Genomic DNA, 20,635 nt, shown 5'->3' with positions numbered 1-20,635 from the left:
ACTAATCACTTATAAATTTTACTGGTAAATATTTTATTTAAATCAAATCTTTTTAAGTTTAATCGAAAATGTTTAAGATTTTTGCACGATACTAGTTCATTTGGAAGTTTGTTCCACATTTTTACCGAACGATAGAAAAAAGATGTTTGCCAACCAACATAGTTGAAATGATATTTGCATGTATTACCATGATATTTGCATGTATATTTTCTATTATTACCTCTGAGTGAGTATTTATTTTCATAAGGTTTAAAGAAAGTTTGAGAATCAATAGTAGTTTCATTGTTAATCAGTTTAAAAAAAGTAATTAGATCAAATTCAAGTCTTCTGTACTCTAAAGTTTTTATATTAAGCTTTGTTAGTCTGTCTATGTAAGACGTATATGAAATGTTGCACCGATTAAAGATTAATCTTGTAAATTTTCTTTGAATAGATTCTAGTTGGTTGATGTCTTTTATAGAATATGGAGACCATAAAGGTGTGTTGTATTCCATCTTAGGACGGATGTAAACTAGGTACAGTTTCTTAAGAATTACCAAATCCGTAGATATAAAGCTTTTTAGAACTTGAAAAGATAAAATTGATGCAGTACGGTAAATAAAGTTAATATGATGGTTCCATTTTAAATTATCTGAAATAAAAATTCCAAGGTCTTTAAATACCTCAGTTTTAGGTAAGATTGCATTGTTTATTTTAAAATCAAACGCTGGAATAGGTGTACTTTTGCAAATATACAAAACATGACATTTGCTGGGATTTAGGTTTAATTTCCTTTCTTTTAACCAATGGTAGATTTTATCTAAAGATTTTTGTAAGACTAAGTTAGATTGGCTAAATATTTTTGTGTCGTCTGCAAAAAGCTTAATGTTGCTATTAGAGTCAACCTCTAAGGCTATATCATTTATATAAATTATAAATAACAGTGGACCTTTAACCCCTCCTTGCGGAACTCCACTAAAAATTGGTAAGGATTCTGAGAACGTGTTACCGATAACTACTCTTTGTGTTCTTTCCTGAAGAAATTCTTTAAACCATTCAACTAGATTTCTATTAATTTTGTATTGAGATAAAGTTTTAATTAACTTAAAATGAGAGACAGAGTCAAACGCTTTCTGAATGTCTGTATAAATTACATTGATAGATTTATTGGTAAAAAAAGATACTAACCATGAATGAAGGCAATCCAATAATTGAATACATGAAGTTCCTTTAGGAAGAAAACCAAATTGTTTCGGAGAAATAAGATTATTTAAGAAAAGATGATTAAGTATTTTTAATGAAATTATGTGTTCAAAAGATCTGCAAAAGCTACTAGTTAGTGAAATTGGTCTATAGTTCAATGGATTATTTTTGTTTCCTTTTTTGAATATTGGTATAATATAAGATATTTTCCATTGCCTTGGTATAAAAGATATTGCTAAAGAGCAATTAAAAATTAACGATATTGGGAAAATGAGAGAGCTAACAGTTCGTTTTAAAAAATACGAAGGTATATTTTCTGCTGCTCTGAGTATTTTATCTTTTAAATGATTTACAGATTCAATTATTTCATTATTACTAATAAAAAAATCATGCATTTCAGGACAACTCTTATCAATAAGTATAAAATTTTCATCTTCATAATCTTTACTAAATACTTTATATTACACCATTTAATTTAGTTAACATTATTATTTTTAGCAAGCATTGTTCAAATTCATATTATTGTATTAAAAAATCAATTTTTGTACTTATCCGGAATTTTGGTACTACGACATGTTTATAGTTAAATTTTGCCAAACGTGTTTGGATAAGTGAATAAGCAATGTACTTTGGTTAAAAAAATTTATGATTTTTTAAATCTATAAGTTTTTACAATCCAACACCCAAAGTTATCCAAAAGTACTAGCTTGCAAAAGATACTTGTTGCATTGAAAAGATTTAGTATAAATTCTTAAACATCTTTTTTTTATTTATTTTAAACCTGTCTTTTAAAAATAAGTTCATAGTTTTATGTGTATTACTTACTTCTTATATTGCAATAGTAAATATTAAAAGTTAACTTTTCTATGTTTAAAATGCTTGCTAAGGTAAATACCCTTTACTAATCTAATAATGTCAGAGATTATTCTACTTATTATTTATGTACCTTGTTCTGAAGTGTTTTAAATACTTTTTACAAATAAAATGAGTTTTTTTAAATACTTTGTGCGATTAAGTTTTGATAATTAAAAATTTAAAATTTTGTTTTTTGTTATGTTGTCGCACAAAACCTAAAATAACTGTTTTAAAAATGATTGTTAATCTCTTAAAAATGAATTTGTATTATTTTATTTTTAAAAGCAGAGTATATTAATATAATTAAGGCTGTTTATTAAAATTTCAATCAAGGTTTTACTTGTGACAGACAAATTGAGTATTCATAAAAATAAGTTTTCCTAAGTCACACAAGGTGTTTTTGTGACAATTGCCAGCAGTAAAATTTTAGGCAAATAACACAGAGGCCGCATTTTTCGGGTTTAGGGTAATTATATTTAAATTTGGGGTAATAAAATTGGGGTTGTTTTGAAAAATCGAAAAATAGTCTAGATATGAAAGCTTTCCTAAAACAGCTGAAATTTTGCAAATGATGTTTTAGTGAAAATTTCCACGGGTAAAACAATTTTTAGCAAAAAAAAAACGTGGTAATTTATCTTTTGACCATACAGTTAACTTTTTTTTTTTTAAACAAATAACATACTTCAAGAAAATTTTTAAATAATAGCCTCTTTATTGAGGTATTTCCAAACCAGCTAAAGTTTCGTACAAGGTGCTTTTGTGACAATTACCATATGTAAAACAACTTTAGTTGAAGTAGGTGAGTATGTATATTTACTGAAGGTAAACAAAATAACTATAGATAAAAAGTTAATATTAGATACAAAATTGTTATATATCTAAATATGTAATCCAAATTTTATAGATTTGGAGCAAAGGCTTAAATAAATAAGTATAAATTAGTGAGCTTATAAATTTAAAAAAAAAAACAAATTTTAAGTAATGCGAAACGCTATGCACTAAACATGTTGTTTAATTTTCATTTAAGTGTTTAGATCTGTACCACATAAAAGATAAGTAAACTAAAAAGTAAAAACAACTAATACATCAAAGTTAAAAAATCAGCTATATATAAATTGAAATAGTTGCTAACTAATTAAATTTCTTGTTAATAACTACGGCTCTTTACTAAAAACATATGCAAGTTGTAAACAGTTTCTAGAAAATCGGTAAGAAATTAAATTCAGCTTATACAATTGTTTAAATTCTTAAAACATACTAAGGACTTATGTTTAACAAAGATGTCAAGTAACTAGGTAAATATGTGCTAGTTTACACCTACAGTAAAAAATATCTAGCAGCTCTTTTTGCTTAGAAGGAAAAAAAAAAACACGGCTTATCTGTGGTTTGAATCAGGCTTCCATTTATTGTTGAAAGCTGATACATGAAAGAATATGATTAAAAAAAAAAACGATAAAATAAAATAAGAGACAAACAAAAAAAATAAAGAATGAAAGATAACATGTATATAAATAAACATAGAAAATTTAAAGAAATATTTGTAAATATAGAAAAAAAAATTAATATAAACTTAGAGTGTTTATAAAAATACATTAATACATATACATCAAATATTTGGAATTGTTTATTAACTGTAAAAACATCAAAGTTCTCAATGCAAACGCAAAGATTAACATTTATTTTTGTTTTAAGAATATGCTTAAAGCATTGAAACAGCCGTAAGTAATTCGAAGAGTAGTTGTTTTTTAAGTTACAAATATATAAATTAAGTGTATATGTAATCAATTGAAACTTATAAGAGAAAGGTTAGAAAGCGTTAAAAATATCATTTGAAGAAGAACCGTTGATTGTGTACACAGTTGTTTTAAGTATCTAGTATTTTGTTTAGTAATTGTATACTAAATTCGACTGCTGTAACATTTATCAAAACTTTCAGGCAATACACATACTCACCTACTTTAGCTTCTGTTCCTTTTTTTTGCAGAGCTGCGTTAATTTAAGTTAACTCGTTTAACACACATAAATCTATCTTAGTTCGATAAAATACGCATTGCGTAAATTGTTTTTATTATCAACTTTTTATATCGTGACTCGTAAATATAGTATTAGAAACCAAAATCTTTTTTTTAGTTTTTAGTTTGTTTTTTTACGGTTTAAATTTAATTTATTCTTTTTTCACCCTATATTTGTTATTTATTTTTTAATTTCGAAAAATGTATTACTTACGGTTTTTAAAATGTTGTATGGTAGAAAATAGGCAAAAGGGGGTGAATTTATTTTAGTTTGTAACTATTTTTCACGACAATCATTCTAAAAAAATAGTAAATTTTAGTAATTTTTAAAATAAAAATTCAACCGGTGCAAATTTTTCTGGTCGTGCAAAAATGTCTTCGTGCAATTTAGTGACCTCGTGCAATTTAGTCCGCTTGTGCAAGTTTGACACCTACCCTATTCTTTTAGCTATAGATATTAAAATTTATAAAGGCGAAACAAATATTTATATCTTAGAAAGGTAGTACATAGTTACTACTCAATATAAACTAGAAACACATTGTTTAATTTTTAAATATGTTGCGAAGTCGAAAACTAAAAAAAAATCATAATGTCCTTATTTGTTATTGTTTAATATTAAGTTGAAACTAAACAACTTAAATCTAACGATCACATATTAATAAAGCATTGTTTTATTTTTATAACCAAATATAAGATTGAATACAAAAGTTTCTTTCAGAAAATTGAGAGTAATTTTCTAGTTGAGGTGAGTTTTTGGTCAGTGAGAAGGGAGTGTCATTAACTTATTTACTAATGTTGCTGTAGTTTAAGTTCTTTAAAGAACTCGAGATTAAGAGAGCTAGATTTTTTTATATAAAAAAGAAGATGACTTTGCGTCATACAAAAATAATTTGTTTAATTTATAAACTCTTCTTTTGCAAGAGATGAATTTCAATCTTGCAACTTTGAGGCGTTTTGGATTAAAATGCAAAGCTGCTACCCACGACTTGGTATTTAAGTTTTGAACATTCATTCTGTTCAACTTACTTATGCGAACTCAGCTTCTTTGCCTTGCTAACCGTTAAACCTAAAGAAAGAAACCGACTTGACGTTGAGTTAGATATTTTTTTCAATATCTACACTTCTCCAGACACTGATCTTCTCTTTGTCCAGAAACAAAGACAATCGTCACATTAAATATAATAGAAGTTGTTTATTACTTTCGTTTTTTGTTAATAAATAAACACTACCTTTTAATCTGGTAATTATTTTCCTTAGAAGGGTAAAGTATGAAAAAGTTAGAACCGCCGACGAAGAAAATAATGTTTTGTTTACTTTTAATATTTAAGTATTATTTTTTGAGTGAACAAAAACACTCATATTTTTTTATAATTTTTTTTTGTTTGTAATCAAAATAAAATGTTCAACGAATATAAGTCAAAATAAGATTATAATACTTTTAAATAATATCGCATATATTTTTAATAATAAATAATTGTATTAGTTACAAAGACCAAATAGTAGCGAGTTTGTCGACCAACAGAAATAAACTAAAAACGAAAAGTTTTTTTTTGAGCTCATTAAAAAAAATTGTTTTCCTCGGTGTTGCATTACTTTTTACACAATCGAATTAATAATCTGTTATGCCCTTTTGATAAGGACTTGATTTTAAAGTACTTTTATTCTTTCACTGAGAATACGGACTGTAAATACAAAATTTTAGTGGAAACCAGAGGTTTTAAACATGATTCCGTCTTTTGTTAAAAACTATTCTTAAAACTTAATCTATAATTAAAAGTTGAAGAAAACTAATTAAACCTATAGTCATATTTTTATTTTAAACCAAAAAAGACTGTTTAAAACTAAATTTTAAAAATCGTATTGTTATCTTGTAAAAACTAGAGAGGTCTGATCGTTTCACCGAAAATAGATACTGTTGAATGTAAACAATTATTTTTTATATCAAAAAGCAGAATCATTGAGATTTTGTTCACTCCCGATGTGTTTATGTGCATAGTTATTTTAAAGATTAGTTATTAGGTTTAAATTTAACTCTTTTTTTCGACAAAAAAGTATATACAATTATGACAAAAGTTAAATTGTTAAGAAGTTTATTACTTAACAATTTATCACACTAGTGCGATGATTACAAGTAAAAGTAAACAAACTTATAAGTTGCAACGGACAAACATTTTATATAGTTTTAGTATTTAATTAATATAATTTAATAGAAATACAATTAAGATTTCATATTCTTGCATGTCCAATTTGGAAAAAGAATTGTCCAATCACAACCAGAAATTACTTCAAAACTCAAATGATACAACTGAAGAAAACCGCAAATTATGCAATTGTAGATCAAAAAATAATTGTTTAGTTAAAGGTGAATGTCTTACCAAAGGAGTCATTTATAAAGCAACAGTCATGTATAACAAAAAAGAACATATTTACATTGGTTCAACTGGGAGACAATTCAGAAGTAGATTTTACGAACATACACAATCCTTGAATAATTTAAAGAAGAAAGAAAGCACAAGATTAAGTAGATTCATTCACAAAATAAAGAATTGCAACCCTGATTGGAGAAAAATGGGAAATTGTTCATCGCAGTAACCAAAACAAGCCCAGTAAAATTTGCACCCTATGTAACTTAGAAAGACTCGAAATCGCATTTGCAGATAAAAACAAACTTTTAAACTTGAGATCAGAACTGGTGGGAAAATGTAGACATTTTACAAAATTTTATTTAAAGTCTTAATTTGCTAGATTTAAGTTTAATTTACCTTTGTTTTCATTATATAGTTTTGTCGTTAAATTTTTGTTATGATTGTATTTACGTTAATTATAATTTATCTTGCTGAATATTACTAAAATTCAATTAGTTAACCAATCACCTAATTACTTATCTAAAACTATATAAAATGTTTGTCCGTTGCAACTTATTAGTTTGTTTACTTGTGATCATCGCACTAGCGTGAAACAATTGTTAAGTAATAAACTTCTTAACAATTTAACTATTGTCATAATTGTATAAAGGCTCCTTAATTGTGAAGCTCTTTAAAAATATATTGTTAAAACAACTTCAATAAAAAAGTATATACACGTAAAATTAAATCGAAAAATCGTAAATTTTAATAACCTTTTATATAACATTTATAGATATTCTTATTTTTTATATAGATATATTCATCATACTTATATAAAATAAAATACTGAATAATAAACTTTTTTATTTATTCTAATTACTCATGTTCCAAGTTAAAATATCAAATTGTAAGTTATGTCAAACCTTTGATAAAATATTTTGGAGCCCTTTTATTAACTATAGTTTGTCTGAAATCAAAAAAAAATTAAATTAAAGTTAAACTTTATTGTTTTAAACTTCTGTGTTAGTGGTTTTATTTGAAATACATAACATACTTTTTGTTAACAAATCCTATTCAAAACTCGATTTAGGGAATATTATTCAGTTTAACTGACATGACTCATGGGGGAACGGATCAAAACTGCAAGAGAAGACTAAATTTCACAAAAACAAATTGCTTGAAGATACTTTTGCACGAAGACAATTTTGCACGGAGGGTCATTTTTGCACGCGAGTAAAAAAAAAAAACAGAAAAAAAATTAAAGATAAATAAAATAAAAAAACAAAAAGAAAAGTTACTGACCGAGGGTAAGGGTTAGGGGTAACAGTGATAGTAAAAATAAAAAATAACTAATAAAAATTATGATAAAAAAAAACAATAAAAATGAATAAATAAAATTTAAAAAAAAGCTACCGACCGAGGGTAAGGGGTGATAGTGATAGTAAAATGCAGAAAAAAAAAACAAAAAAAAATTACACTAATAAATGAAAAAAATCTATCCGTACAAAAAATTATCCGTGCAAAATTTCCCTTCGTAAAAAAGTGTCTTTGTGCAAAAGTATCTTCGTGCAATTTAGTCCCCTCGTGAAATTTTGTACGCACGTGCAAATTTGACACCTACCCGACTCATGGTTTTGTTTCATAGTTTGGTCTAAATTAGAAGAGAAAACAAGAGTGTAAACAAAAAAAAAGCAATTATAGGGATATCTTATAGTAATTTTAAACAAAAAATAATAATATAAGGTGTTCAAACAAAACGAATAAAAACTGTCTGTTGTAGAATCTATAGTAAAAAATGAATACAGTAAAACTGTTTAATATTTTTTATTCAATTGTTTTAAACTTCACTATAAAATTAATTTCAAACGTAAAATTGTGTAAATAGTTCTATTTTATAACCGAGAAAACAACTTAAAAAAAATACATATAATAACTTAGACATAAAATTCAATTAAAACAAAATTTTGTAACAAAAATAAAATTAAACGTGAATAGAGACACAAAAGACAACTAAAAACTAGGTCACCGCATATGACCTCTAAAACATTTAATATTAACCACTAAATTATTACATTTAAAAAAATTTAAAACGTACACACTCAATCAAATTTAATAGTCAAAACATAATATGATGAAAAAAAATAATTAAGCGTCAAAAAATTCTTCAGCTTTAATTTATGAATATTTATTAGTTTTTGCTTTGTCAAGAATAAGAACCATAAGCTTTAACCAAAAATCTTAACAGTGAAAACAAAGTTTGAATAAAAAAGTTATAAAGCTTAGTAAAATACTTAATATTAATAGCTACCACATTATTTAAGGTTTTGTTCTATACTAGCATAATTATCTAAAATTTAAAGCACGTACTAATCTAACAAGTTCTAAAGATGGGCAAGCAAATACAGTTCATTTTGATATTTTCTAATCCTTTTTAATCTTCCTTGTATTCATTTTTCCACGGATAGTATTTATGAGGAAGATCACTATAAAATATATTTGATAATTAAAATTAGTTATAAACTATGGAAAAATTGAAAAAAAAAAACCAACTATTCCAACGCTAAAGCACGGAAATTCTTGTTGAGGGCGTCAACTTCGTTGAAATGTTTTTCACTTATTTCAATGTCCAAAGCCTAAACAATTGTAAGTTAAATCAAAGAAATAATTCTTAACTTGAAACTAAACATTTGAAGACTACAAGCGTGAAAAAATTGTTTAAGAAATAATTTACTTATATCAGGGTTGCCACAGATCAAGCTGAGAAAGAATTCCTGACTTTTCCTGAGTTTTTCTAAAATTTTCCTGTCTTTTATAAATCAAACTCTTAATTTAAACTTATTCTAAAATACATAATTAAACACTGCAAACTATCTAAAGCTTTCCATTTTATTTTTGTACAGGTAAAAACAACAGTTTTTTTTGACAAATTCAATCATCTAACTTTGATTACAACACTTGAACCATCTGTGTATGATTGATTGCAATAAACAGCTCTATCAGAAAATATAGTCAGTTTAGCATTAAAGTTGTAAAACAACCCTGAAAGTAATAATATTTAATAATAAAAAGAAAATTATCTAAAACATATAATACTTATATAAATTGTCTACTTAGTTTAATAAAATACTACTTGACTGATTTATTATAAAGTGCTTAAACTAAAAATCAATTAGAAAAGAATATAATTAAGTAATTGTAAAAAAAAATACATCAAAAATTAAACTAAATACCTGTTATATAAAATATTTTCTCTTATCATTTAGTACAAAATTTGTAACAAATATATCTACTCTTATTTATTTTAAAGACTTAAGTTATTCTACAAAAAATCACAGATAAGTAAACTTAACCATGGCATATACCTCTCTTATAACTTACTTTTCAAATTTAAACAACTTTGAAAAATTATATAAAGAGGTAAAGTATACACAAAAACTTGTTACATAAAATACTTAACTTGTGCTATTTTATTAATTAATTATTAACTATTAAGAACTTAATTATTTAATTAAAAAAAAATTTGATTTCAAAATTCTGTAAGATAAACTTTTGTGTATATATCACAGTTTCACTATGGAAGTGTCCTTGCCACAGATCATCAATACGAAAAAGCATACAAAAACTGCTTGTTCAATATGTTAATAAGTTTTTTTTATTGCAGCTTTATAAAGGATATCTTATTAATTTTTACCAGATGAAGGCATTGTAAATAAGTAATTTTGTAAATTTCTAGGAATATTTTGCAATTTTAGTCAGACTTTATAGGATTTTAAAATACCTTTTTACCATTTGAAGGCTTTAGAAAATAAGGAATTTTGTAAACTTGAACTTACAATATCTGAGCTTTTTTCAAATTTTGTCAAATTTGCTGACTTTTTTTCAAAAACACCCATTGTTCCTGACTTTTGTCATTTTTTTATTTTTTCTGACCTTGTGGCAGCCCTACTATATATATACCATCTTAAACTTTTTTTTATACTTAAAAAACCTAAAATTTTACAACAGTTTAATAAATATGTAAAAATCTAAACAAACTCACTTCGTAATTGGATTTTATTCTTGAAGGAGTGGCGCTTTTAGGAATGACGACCAAACCGCGCTTAAGCAAATAAGCGAGCACGGTTTGCGCGGGCGTGACTTTCATTTCACCTGCTATCTCCACAAGCTTCGGGTCTTCCAGCAGCCGCTTCTCGTCTTTGGGTGCCCTTGTGTAAAAAATAGTTGATATATATTAAATTTTAATGTGTGCGGCTTCTGTGGGCTTTTTAAATGAGTTATAAGTTTGAGGAAAATAACTATTTTATCAACAGGTACAACAACAATGCCTAAAAATTATGCTATAAAACAAAGAGGAATTTAAGTGCATGACTCATTTATGCTTCTAAAAAATCATGAATTTTAACAAAAAAACACTTTACAACAAGTCTTTACAGCCATATTTAATATTGTCTTTTGAAAAAAACTGCTTTACTTTTTCAAATTAATCTCGCAGAGTCGTTCAACAAACACAAACTCATCATCACGAACCACGATCTGTCGGGGGAGGCGAACGGGGAGAAAGCGGTGACGACCACTTTGTTCTGGCGGCAAAAGTCCACGAGGTCGTGGTTGGTGAGGTAGGGATGCACCTCGATCTGGTTCACCACGGGCCTCATCTCCCCCTCCTCCAAAACCCTCGCCAGCTGGTGCGAGTTGAAGTTGGAAACTCCGATGCTGCGCACGAGGCCATCTCTCACAAGCTTCTCCATCTCCTGTGTTTAGATGTTTTTTTGAGTTGCAAAAAATATTTTTATTTTCTTAGTTATAGTGTTAAAGCAAACATAAAAAAAAATCCATTTCAGGCTAGATAAAATTCATAAAACATAAAAAACAAATCATTTTTTATAAATTTTGTTCTATTTGAAATACAGTAGTAAACAAAACTTACACCTAATTTAATCTGTTTTTTTTTTAGAAATAAAAGCTTGCATATTATATAACTTTTTTATTTTAGGAACTTGTTTAATCATAATTTTATTCAAGATGAAGATCAACATATTTAAAAACATTTTTTTGTTCTTAAATGTTTACTAAAATCGATTACTGTCAGTCTTAATAGATTATAATTCAATTTAATATTATATTATTTGAACTTAAAAAAATTTATTTGCTTCTGTGAAGAATTATTACATATAAATTACTAGATCGACTACAATATATTTTTTATTATTCCAGCAACAATTTCTGATTGAGCTTATTTTTATGTATTACTTACATTATGTAAATTTATTAATTTTTTTGTCCTAATTTAATAAATATCTGCAAAAGTATCATTTAAAAAAAAACTTTTCAAACCTTCCAAGTCACCATGTAGTCGACGTCGGAGTAAATGTCGTCCCCGTCTTCTTTCTTCTCCACCTGCAACATACTCGCGTGTTAAATGCGTGAGAGACTAGCAACCAACAACTAGGTGGTACCTTGTAGCCGGTGGGAAAGTGCATGAGGTACAGGTCCAAGTAGTCGAGCTTGAGCCTGTCGAGGGACTGCAGGAAATATTTTCGCACGTGCTGAGGCTCGTGGTGGTCGTTCCACAGCTGGAAATTTATTTTTTTAGTTTCTATTGGGTCCGATTGTAATTTAAAGGTGTTTTCCTTATTATTGGCTGAGTGTTATCCCTAACGTATTAAAAATTTATTAAAAAATATATTTCTAATAACGAAATATAACAAATTATGAACAAATTTTTTTTGCTGACTCATCAAATATTAGGGAAAACCTTTTTAGATTACAACTAGACTCGTTTTTATTGAAAAAGTTACTGTATAAAAACTTAATCCTTAATTGAAAACTAATGTTGTTGCTGTGTATTAAAAGTTATAACATGAATAGTATTTTCAAACGATAAACTAGAATAATTAAAGGAAACAGCTTTATGTTAGGTTTCTGTGCAATTACTGATAATTATAAATACTCTAAACATAACATAAAATCATCAAAAAAAAGTCTCAAAGCTAAGGTTTTGTAAATTGACTGGGTACTAATAGGACAACCTACTTTTGAAGTCACAAAAAGTTGACTTCTGGTAACAGTTCCGTCTTTTATTTTGTTTGATATTGCTTCTCCCACAAACTCTTCATTACCATACTCCCAAGCGCAATCGATGTGCCTGTATCCACAAGAAATAGCTACTTCGACTGCTTTTTTCACGTCAGTTTCAGACGACTGGGAAAATTTACAAGTTATAAGCTTATTTACACATTTATTGTAATGCACAATGAAGTTTTAGGAAAACTTTAAAATATTAGATATTTACAAGGTAAGAAAATAAATACAGTTCAAATTACCTTAGTAAAGGAATAATAATGACTTATGTTAATGCTATTTAACTAAAAATAACATTTGAAACAGAGTTTTAATCAACTAAAGTAACCTCTAATTAGCTTTACTTAAGGCAACATTCTGCTAATAATTTACCTACCTTAAAGTAGTAATTAGTTTACAGTTTACAAATAATTACATTAAACAGATAGTAAGACTATAAGTATCACAAGAGAACACTTTTTTGATAAATATACTTTAAAGACAAAAATAAGCAAGTTTAATGTAATAATTTTCTAGCTACATAAGGCATAGGGGATAATAAAAAACTTTGTTTCAAATTTATTCTTATTTTTTATTTAACTAAGTAAGGTACTTGTTAGTTTTTACCGCATGTTAAAATTCAAAGTAACTTCATAGATATAAGCGATCTAAGTTGAAGCGTTCAATGTTCAATATATTTTTTATAGAAGGCGCAAACTAAAAGGGCAAACATAGACTATTTTACTAAAAATATAGTTTCTCCTTCAGTTTTTGAGTAATTGATTTCAGGATTTTTCAGAGTAATTCTTTAATAAACTTCAAACAACTTGCAGAAAACAGTTTTTAAATTTTTGTAGAAAATATTTAAAAAAAAAAAAACAAAAAAAAAAATTGTTTTTATTTTAAATTTAGGTAATAAATTTTTTATGATTTTTTTCAAAAATCCGCTTCTCAAAATTTGTTTGTTATATTGAAAAGTACATTTCCTGAAACTTTGAATTAAATTGCTTTTAAAATGAAGGAAAAGATGGATTTTTAGTAAATTTTTCTAAATTCCAAGAAAATTGCCCTTGAAAATTTTAGATTCCATACAATTGTATTGGAATTTTTATACAAAACTTTTTATATCTCAAAAGTTAATTGAAATTTTTTCTTTCTTTAAAAATTATGATATAGTATATACTCTAAGCTTTGAAATAAGAGCCAATGTTAGTATTTGTAGAGAAAATATGTCGGAGCTTCTCTATGCCCTTAATTTATGATCTATAAAATACTTTTTTAGAAATACAGTTTAAAAGAAATCTTTAACAAAAAGCTTGCGAGTTAAAGTAAATTATGTACTTTTAAAAAAATTATATTTTGTATAATTATATTGTTTAATTTGTATTGTCGAAACCTTAGTTAATATTTTGACCACTAGTTCTTTTATTATGAATAAAATGAAGTAAAGTTATTTTCCGATTCGTATCATAAACAAGAAGCAAAAAAATACAGAAGTTTAAAATTTTAACTTTAAAACTTTAATTTTTCTTACATATTTCCTTTTTTTCTGGAAGTTTTATCTTTCATACTTGCGGTAACTAACTAAAAATATTAAGATGATTTGATTTAAATCTAGTATTCTAGATGTAATTCTTTAAAAACATACTCAACTTAAACAACTAAGAAAAAGTCACTTAATAGATAATTTTTAACTTCAGTGTCTAGATCTAGACAAAGTCTCATACAATTGATTAGTGATTAGAATATTTGTTAAATTAAACATAAAATGTTTTCCACATGTTACATTATAAACAAAACGTTATATGTAATCAAATTTTATACTTACTAAAGTATATTAATTTTAAAATTAGAAAAATAACTATTTCAATACTTATCTGAATTTTAATTAACAGCTTTTTTAGAAACTTTTTAAATGCAAAGGTTTTAAAACAACATTGCAAGACTGTCATATAAGTAATTTTAAAAACAGTATACGTACACCAAGTAAAATATGTTTGTCTATGGTTATAACATTAGCTTGCTTTCAAAAAATGTAAACTTAAAAAACATAAAATAACAACTTACTAATAATTCAATTTATTTTGATGAGAATAATAATAAAAACTACCTACATTATTTTCAGCATTACTTAACTTAGTTGTTATTGAAATGGGTTCTACAAAGCACACATGTAAAGAACTTGAAGACAATGATGAGAGAAAGTTGTTATTAATTAAAGAAATAGTTAATAAACAGATTTGTCAGCTGGAATATGCAGAGAAAATAAAAACAGAAAAGTGGAATGTACTTTTCCACACTGTAAACAAGCTACCCTTAGCATGCAAACACATTGTAGAGTTTCTGCTTGGATGCTACACAAAAGATGAGAATGAAAACTTTATGTTCTTACTCAGTTTTCCTGAGCCTTTACGGGCAAGGGCAAATAGCGTTTTAAAAGAAAACTTTACTATATTACATGAAAGCAGGTTGTTTATGTTGGAAAATAAACTTAAGTTAGAAGTGCCTATGCCATGCATGTGTTTACCTGAAAACAAAAAGCTACAAGCAGTTGACCTTTCATTGGGTAGCATAAACAAAGAAATTGCTTTTAAAATGTTTCAAGTTCAGCACGAAATAATTGAGCTGTTAGTTGATGAAATCTCACCAGACTTGCATGCGGGTTTAAAAGAACAAATAAGTGATTATAAAAAATCACATGATGATTGTAATTATATGTAAATAACTTATTTTTGTATAATTAGATATTGTAATTATAAAAGAGTTTTGCTTAAACTTGTAAATGCAATTGATATAACTTAATTTAAAAAGGATTAAATAATAAATATAATCTGTTAATATCAGATTGCTCATATAATAAAAAAATTAAAATTAACTAAATATACAACTGTTTTTATACAAAATACTCTGTTCGACTAACTGTGTTCTGCTGATAACAAAATATGAACTGCTCTACAAATTTTGAAACAAAATAGAACTTGTATTTTTAGGTAAACCATAATTGGTTTATATTTTAAATCGAGTAAAATTTAAAAGACTTATTGTACAGATTTATAAAAGTTATACTTATTTTGTATTTTTAGCTAGTCCTTTTATCCAAAAATGTTAAACTTTTATAATTAAAATTTTATAATTTTATTAAGTTTACATTTGGAAGCTCATTATAAAAACAGAAAATAAAATATTTTTTTCTTATAGGAGTTAATTCTTAAAATATTTTCTTTTACACCAGAGGCTGGAAAGACTAGTGAAATAAAGTGGGTTAGAATTGGACTTCCAAGTTAAAATTTATAGCTGCTGAAGTATAATTTAGTTAAAAATAAAATATATAAAACAGAAAAAATTTATATATTTTTACAAAATGATCTTAATGTAATCAAATTGGAGTAAAAATTGATGCTTAACTAATGATAATTCAGTTTTATTGCAATTTTGCTTAAAAGCAGTAGTCTTTTTATTTTTAATTCTCTTTGTTTCAATTACCTCAGGTGTAAACTACTTAACAAATCCTCAAAAGATAAAGAATACCTCAAGGTTCAAAAAATGTTTTTTGCAACATTTAGAAAAATTTCTCATAATCAATTTTAAAATCTTTATATAAAACTAGTCTTTTTTTAATAAACAAAAAAATATCTTGTAAATTTAGTCAAATATCTTTATTTATTAAAGTATTTAAGTATTTTAAAAATTTGTTTCTAAAAATTTTTTAAATATGGCAAGGAAGTTTTCTTGAAACTTGAGGTATTTATCTCATAAAACGTAAGAGGAGATATATTTTTAGTGATACCCTCCTATAATAAACCTATTGCACTCTCTACTAACTGATTTTATCTCAAAACTTAGCTTTAATATTAAAAAGCCGTAAAAAGCAACTTACATCTTAGTTAAAACTCTACAAATTAAAATCAAGTTGTAAAAATAAATTAACTCCTTTTCATATGACCCTAATAACAGAGTTTGCGTACTATTACTAAAACTAAACATTTTTTAGTTCAAAATTTCTAAGAAGAAACAACAACCTTTCAAAGTTAATTGTAAAAAAAAAAAGCTTATAGGTATTTTTAAAGACTACATAAATAATACAGCTTAATATGAATAAAAATCTTTAATTTTTGGTAATAACTTAATGTGAAAATATTTTAGAACTTAGTATATTTAGTTAACTAAAAAACAGGTTAGTCTACAAAAATTAAATTTCTGTTTACAATGATTTATCAACAAGTATTAAACAGTAATGTCAAAAAAAAAGTGTAATGAACTTTAAGAAAAACAAAGTTTAATAAACTCCTAAATTTACAGTATTAGGATAAAAACAAATAAAATGTGTTTCAAGAATAGTTTATTATTAGTTAGATAGCTAGATAGTAAAAGTGTTACTTATTTACTATTTTAGTTGCAAAATAGATTACATAACTGATAATAAGCTTCAGTACTAAAAAAAAAACTAATACCTTATCCTAAAGCTTCTACTGAACAGTAAGTATTTTTAAAAGATACCTTACATTTAATCCTATATATTCAAATCTAAATTAACTCAAAGTTGAACAAGGCAAACTAGGCTGAGTAATTGAGTTAAAACATTGTTTGGAACTTCTTGTAAAATAGTATAAATTTATCGGTAACCATTAAAAATGCTTATGCCAGTTTTAGAAGAATAATAAATTTAAATGAGAAGTTACTTATTGCCAAAAAATATATGTTTATTTCATATTTTGTAAATTGATATTTTTTAAACTCTATTTTAGCTAAATAAGTAAATCATTATGTAATAAAGACATCTTTTATTTTTAGTATCCAATTGTGATAAGCTTTATAAAAAATTAAAACTAAATTAATTAAACATACAAAGTTTACAATAAAATTAGTTATAAGATTCAACATCAGTAAAACAACATTTTATCAATACTTGTGTATATTATAAATTTACTATGTTTAGTAAAATAGGTTGTATATAAATGATCAAGCCTAAAAACTTTATGTATATAACAACTTATTAAAAAATATTCTTTTTTAATATTTTAATTAAACTATCTCATAGAACAATAAAGTTTGTAGTAAATATACTATTATCAATAATACTAGTCAATACTAATTTTATTTTATACTTGTATATTTAAAAATAGTATGAAATGCATTGTTACATAAAAGTTTAAATAACCTTCCAGGTACCAAGCCCAATTTTGTCAATTAGTTTTCCATTCATTAAACGCAGTTTTGTTGTGGTAGACATGTTGATTTAAAAAGTTAATAAAAAATGAAAGTATATCTGCCAGAAAGAAGAAAAGGATGACTTTTTATAACTTTAAAATAAATTAAAATGCTAAATCAATTATAATTTATAATGTTTAAAACTCTTTTTATTTTAAATAGTTAAAAGTTTATAAATTTAAAACGAAATTGCACACAAACACAATTTATAAAATTTAAAAACTGTTGCTTAGTAGAAGCTACACATAAATTAGCATCTATTAGGGTAGGGAGTACTTGGGTGGTGTTTATTACACATATTGACTAGTTGAATTAGGAAGTATTTTAAACTGATCCCTAAAAATCATATTTTGCTTTTTGACTAAAGTTATATTAAAGTCTCTTACTCTTATCATAGATTTCATATTTATCAATTTTCTACAAACTTGAAATGAAAGGTTATATTTGTAGGCATATATTTGAAGAGATTTTATTGCTTCTGATGAATTATGATATCATAATCGCACAATTTTTGCCAGTTTTAGATATCACATGTTTTCTTTTCTATTTGAAAAAACATGTTTAGCTCTACTATTTACAATAAACTATTTTTAGTTTATTTTATGTTGCGCAATACTTATAAAATATTTATAAAATTTCATTTAAAACTTAACAGTTTACACATTAAAGTTTGATTCAATATTTTTGCTGTTTGTTTGCATTAGTTTATATTATCTATGTTTCACAGGTTTTAGTTTTTAACTAGGTTTAATTTTATAATTAACATCCTTAAATGTAAAATATATTTAGAATTTATGTCAAAGCAATTTTTTATTAGACTATACGCTTATTTGATACTATTTACAAAACTGAAACTTAACTATAACATTTAAGCCCTTATCAGGGTTCCCACTCGTTTTTTCAAAATTTTTTTGAGGTTTTCCAAATTTCTCCCAGGTTTTTAAAAGTACACACTTTTAAGTCTATTTATAGTTTTAAGTAAATTTCAGTCTAAAAAATTGTGTTAAATAGTATAAAAACATTTAAAAGATACTGTAAAGTTATTTTAAATGTTTTTTTAATAAAATATTTTTTGATGATTACAAAAAATTTTTATTTATATGATAGAATTTTTGTGTCAAATCGAAATTTTACTACTGAAAATGTTAAAATTATTGAAAATTCCATGTTTTTCTAGGTTTTTTGATCAAATTTCCAGGATTTTCCAGTTTTTTTTCAAAATTTCTCAAATTCCAGGTTTTTCCAGGTTATTTTTGCCTAAATTGTCGAATTCCAGGTTTTTCAAGGTTTTTCCAGGTTTCCAGGTAAAGTGGCAACCCTGTATACTGTTATATGTTTAACATGACACCTACATTCTAAGACTAAGTAAATATAACTTTAATATTTGATTTTTCAACAAAAAATAACATGCATACTGTACAACCAACAGTAAACACACCATAGAAACGCTGAAATAGAAGTTTTATTGTCGTTTAAATAAATTTAAGATAAAAACATGCAACTATAATACAAAGTAACATTCAAGTATTTAGTAACTTTGTGGAAAAACTTAAAACTAATGTTTTCTATGTTCAAAATAACCACGACTTAACAATGTTAAAAGTTGGTTACGCAAATGTGCAATGATAAAAACACCAATGTTTAATTAAAACTAGTATAAAGTTGATTAAACTCATGGAAAACACCATGATATGCAACACAACAACCAAACGAAAAGGTTCGTCGTGCACCAGGTCCTAGGACCAACAATTTTAAGTGTCGTTTTTTTTCTATAAAGATGTTTATTACAATTCAAACATTTTCAATTATTATGTTAGTTGTTTGGAATATGACAGGTTGTACTTTTTTGTAAAAGTTATGACAGATTATGACGTCAAAAATGCTTTTTTTTTCTTTTAATTTCAAGTTAAGGTTAAGACGACTTACAAGAACACATATATAAAGTATTAAAACTATACGACCTCAATTTAAGGTTTAGTGCCCTAGGATATACGTTACTAGACGGTTTTTACGGGTTTTTTGCCTTCAAGTATTGATTATGATGTCAGAAATGCTTTTTTAAAAATTTTAACTTGAAGTTTAGGTTCAGATGACTTACAAGAACACATATATAAAGTATTAAAACTATACAACCTCAATTTAAGGTTTGGTGCCCTAGGATATAAATATGAATATAAGGATGCAAATATTCAGCTAACTATAGAAATGTGCAAAATCATCACATTTTAAAAGTATTTGGACTTATTGTGATTAAAAAATCCAGAGTCGTATATTTAATAGTTTAGAATACATTTATAAGTCTTTTTTTGTTTAATTTATGATGGAAAAACATCAGTCATACTCTTCCTTTTACAATGACAAACACTTTTTGAAGGTCAAGCTAGTAGGTTTTACATCAAGTGTAATTCTATCTGAACCCTAATTAAGTAGTTTTATTTTCTAAACTATTGCACACATTTAGAGTATTTGACAAACTCCAAAATTATTTTTCAAAAAAATTTTAGCATGATTAGAAATAAATCTTATACCTGTTTTAAGACAGTTAGAGAATATTTAATTACATGGATAGATAGATATATCTGTGAGTAAGTAATAAATAATAATAATAATTTTGTTTTTTATTTATTTTTTAAACTCGAGCTAAGTAAAGATTGTTAAAAAAACTCATTTTTTCTAAGGGGCCTCACACCAAAAGTAAAGCCCCAATCCAATGGACTTTTTTAAATTAAACCCAAAGGACCGTTCTCTAAAAAAAAAAAAGAGTTTTGTTTAGCTATTAAGATAAAGAAAATAATTGGATCTAAAGTTTGGATTATTTTTAGTTCTTGAAAAACTTTACCAAGCTAGCTTCACACTTCTATTATGCATTCCACTGCATCAAATTTTATTACTACGATAATTCTCAAAACGGGGGACTGTTTAAAAAAGCGTCTATTCACTGTTCATTTTTTCTAGCTCAGTTTTATTGTAAA

The 20,635-nt window shown here is 25.6% G+C and overlaps 1 protein-coding gene across 1 annotated transcript; it reads right to left on the bottom strand.

Annotated features, from left to right (window-relative positions):
• Positions 1 to 8,704: 8,704 nt before the first annotated feature.
• On the bottom strand, positions 8,705 to 17,720 carry LOC145842094 (aldo-keto reductase 1B-like). Its single transcript, XM_082949474.1, has 8 exons — positions 17,614 to 17,720; positions 12,429 to 12,596; positions 11,852 to 11,968; positions 11,730 to 11,792; positions 10,923 to 11,146; positions 10,435 to 10,600; positions 8,946 to 9,028; positions 8,705 to 8,878 (listed from the first exon to the last, which is right to left on the bottom strand). The coding sequence occupies exons 1-8, from the start codon at positions 17,683 to 17,685 to the stop codon at positions 8,827 to 8,829; spliced, it is 945 nt and encodes a 314-aa protein (XP_082805600.1). The 5' UTR covers positions 17,686 to 17,720; the 3' UTR covers positions 8,705 to 8,826.
• Positions 17,721 to 20,635: the final 2,915 nt, after the last annotated feature.

This window comes from Thalia democratica, chromosome 8 (genome assembly GCF_965202585.1).
Source record: "Thalia democratica chromosome 8, ktThaDemo2.hap1.1, whole genome shotgun sequence".
NCBI classification, from domain to species: domain Eukaryota; kingdom Metazoa; phylum Chordata; class Thaliacea; order Salpida; family Salpidae; genus Thalia; species Thalia democratica.
Note: the sequence above shows the minus strand (reverse complement) of the source record. Positions and strands in the feature narration are given on the sequence as shown.

What these genes read in the sequence shown, in the direction of transcription:
- LOC145842094 (XM_082949474.1), bottom strand. Translation starts at nt 17,685, where the DNA reads ATGTCTACCACAACAAAACTGCGTTTAATGAATGGAAAACTAATTGAC. An exon ending in ACTTTCCCACCGGCTACAAG is followed by an intron (nt 11,793 to 11,851) that starts GTACCACCTAGT and finishes AGTATGTTGCAG; the next exon opens with GTGGAGAAGAAAGAAGACGG. An exon ending in CGTGCTTTAGCGTTGGAATA is followed by an intron (nt 8,879 to 8,945) that starts GTTGGTTTTTTT and finishes TATATTTTATAG; the next exon opens with TGATCTTCCTCATAAATACT.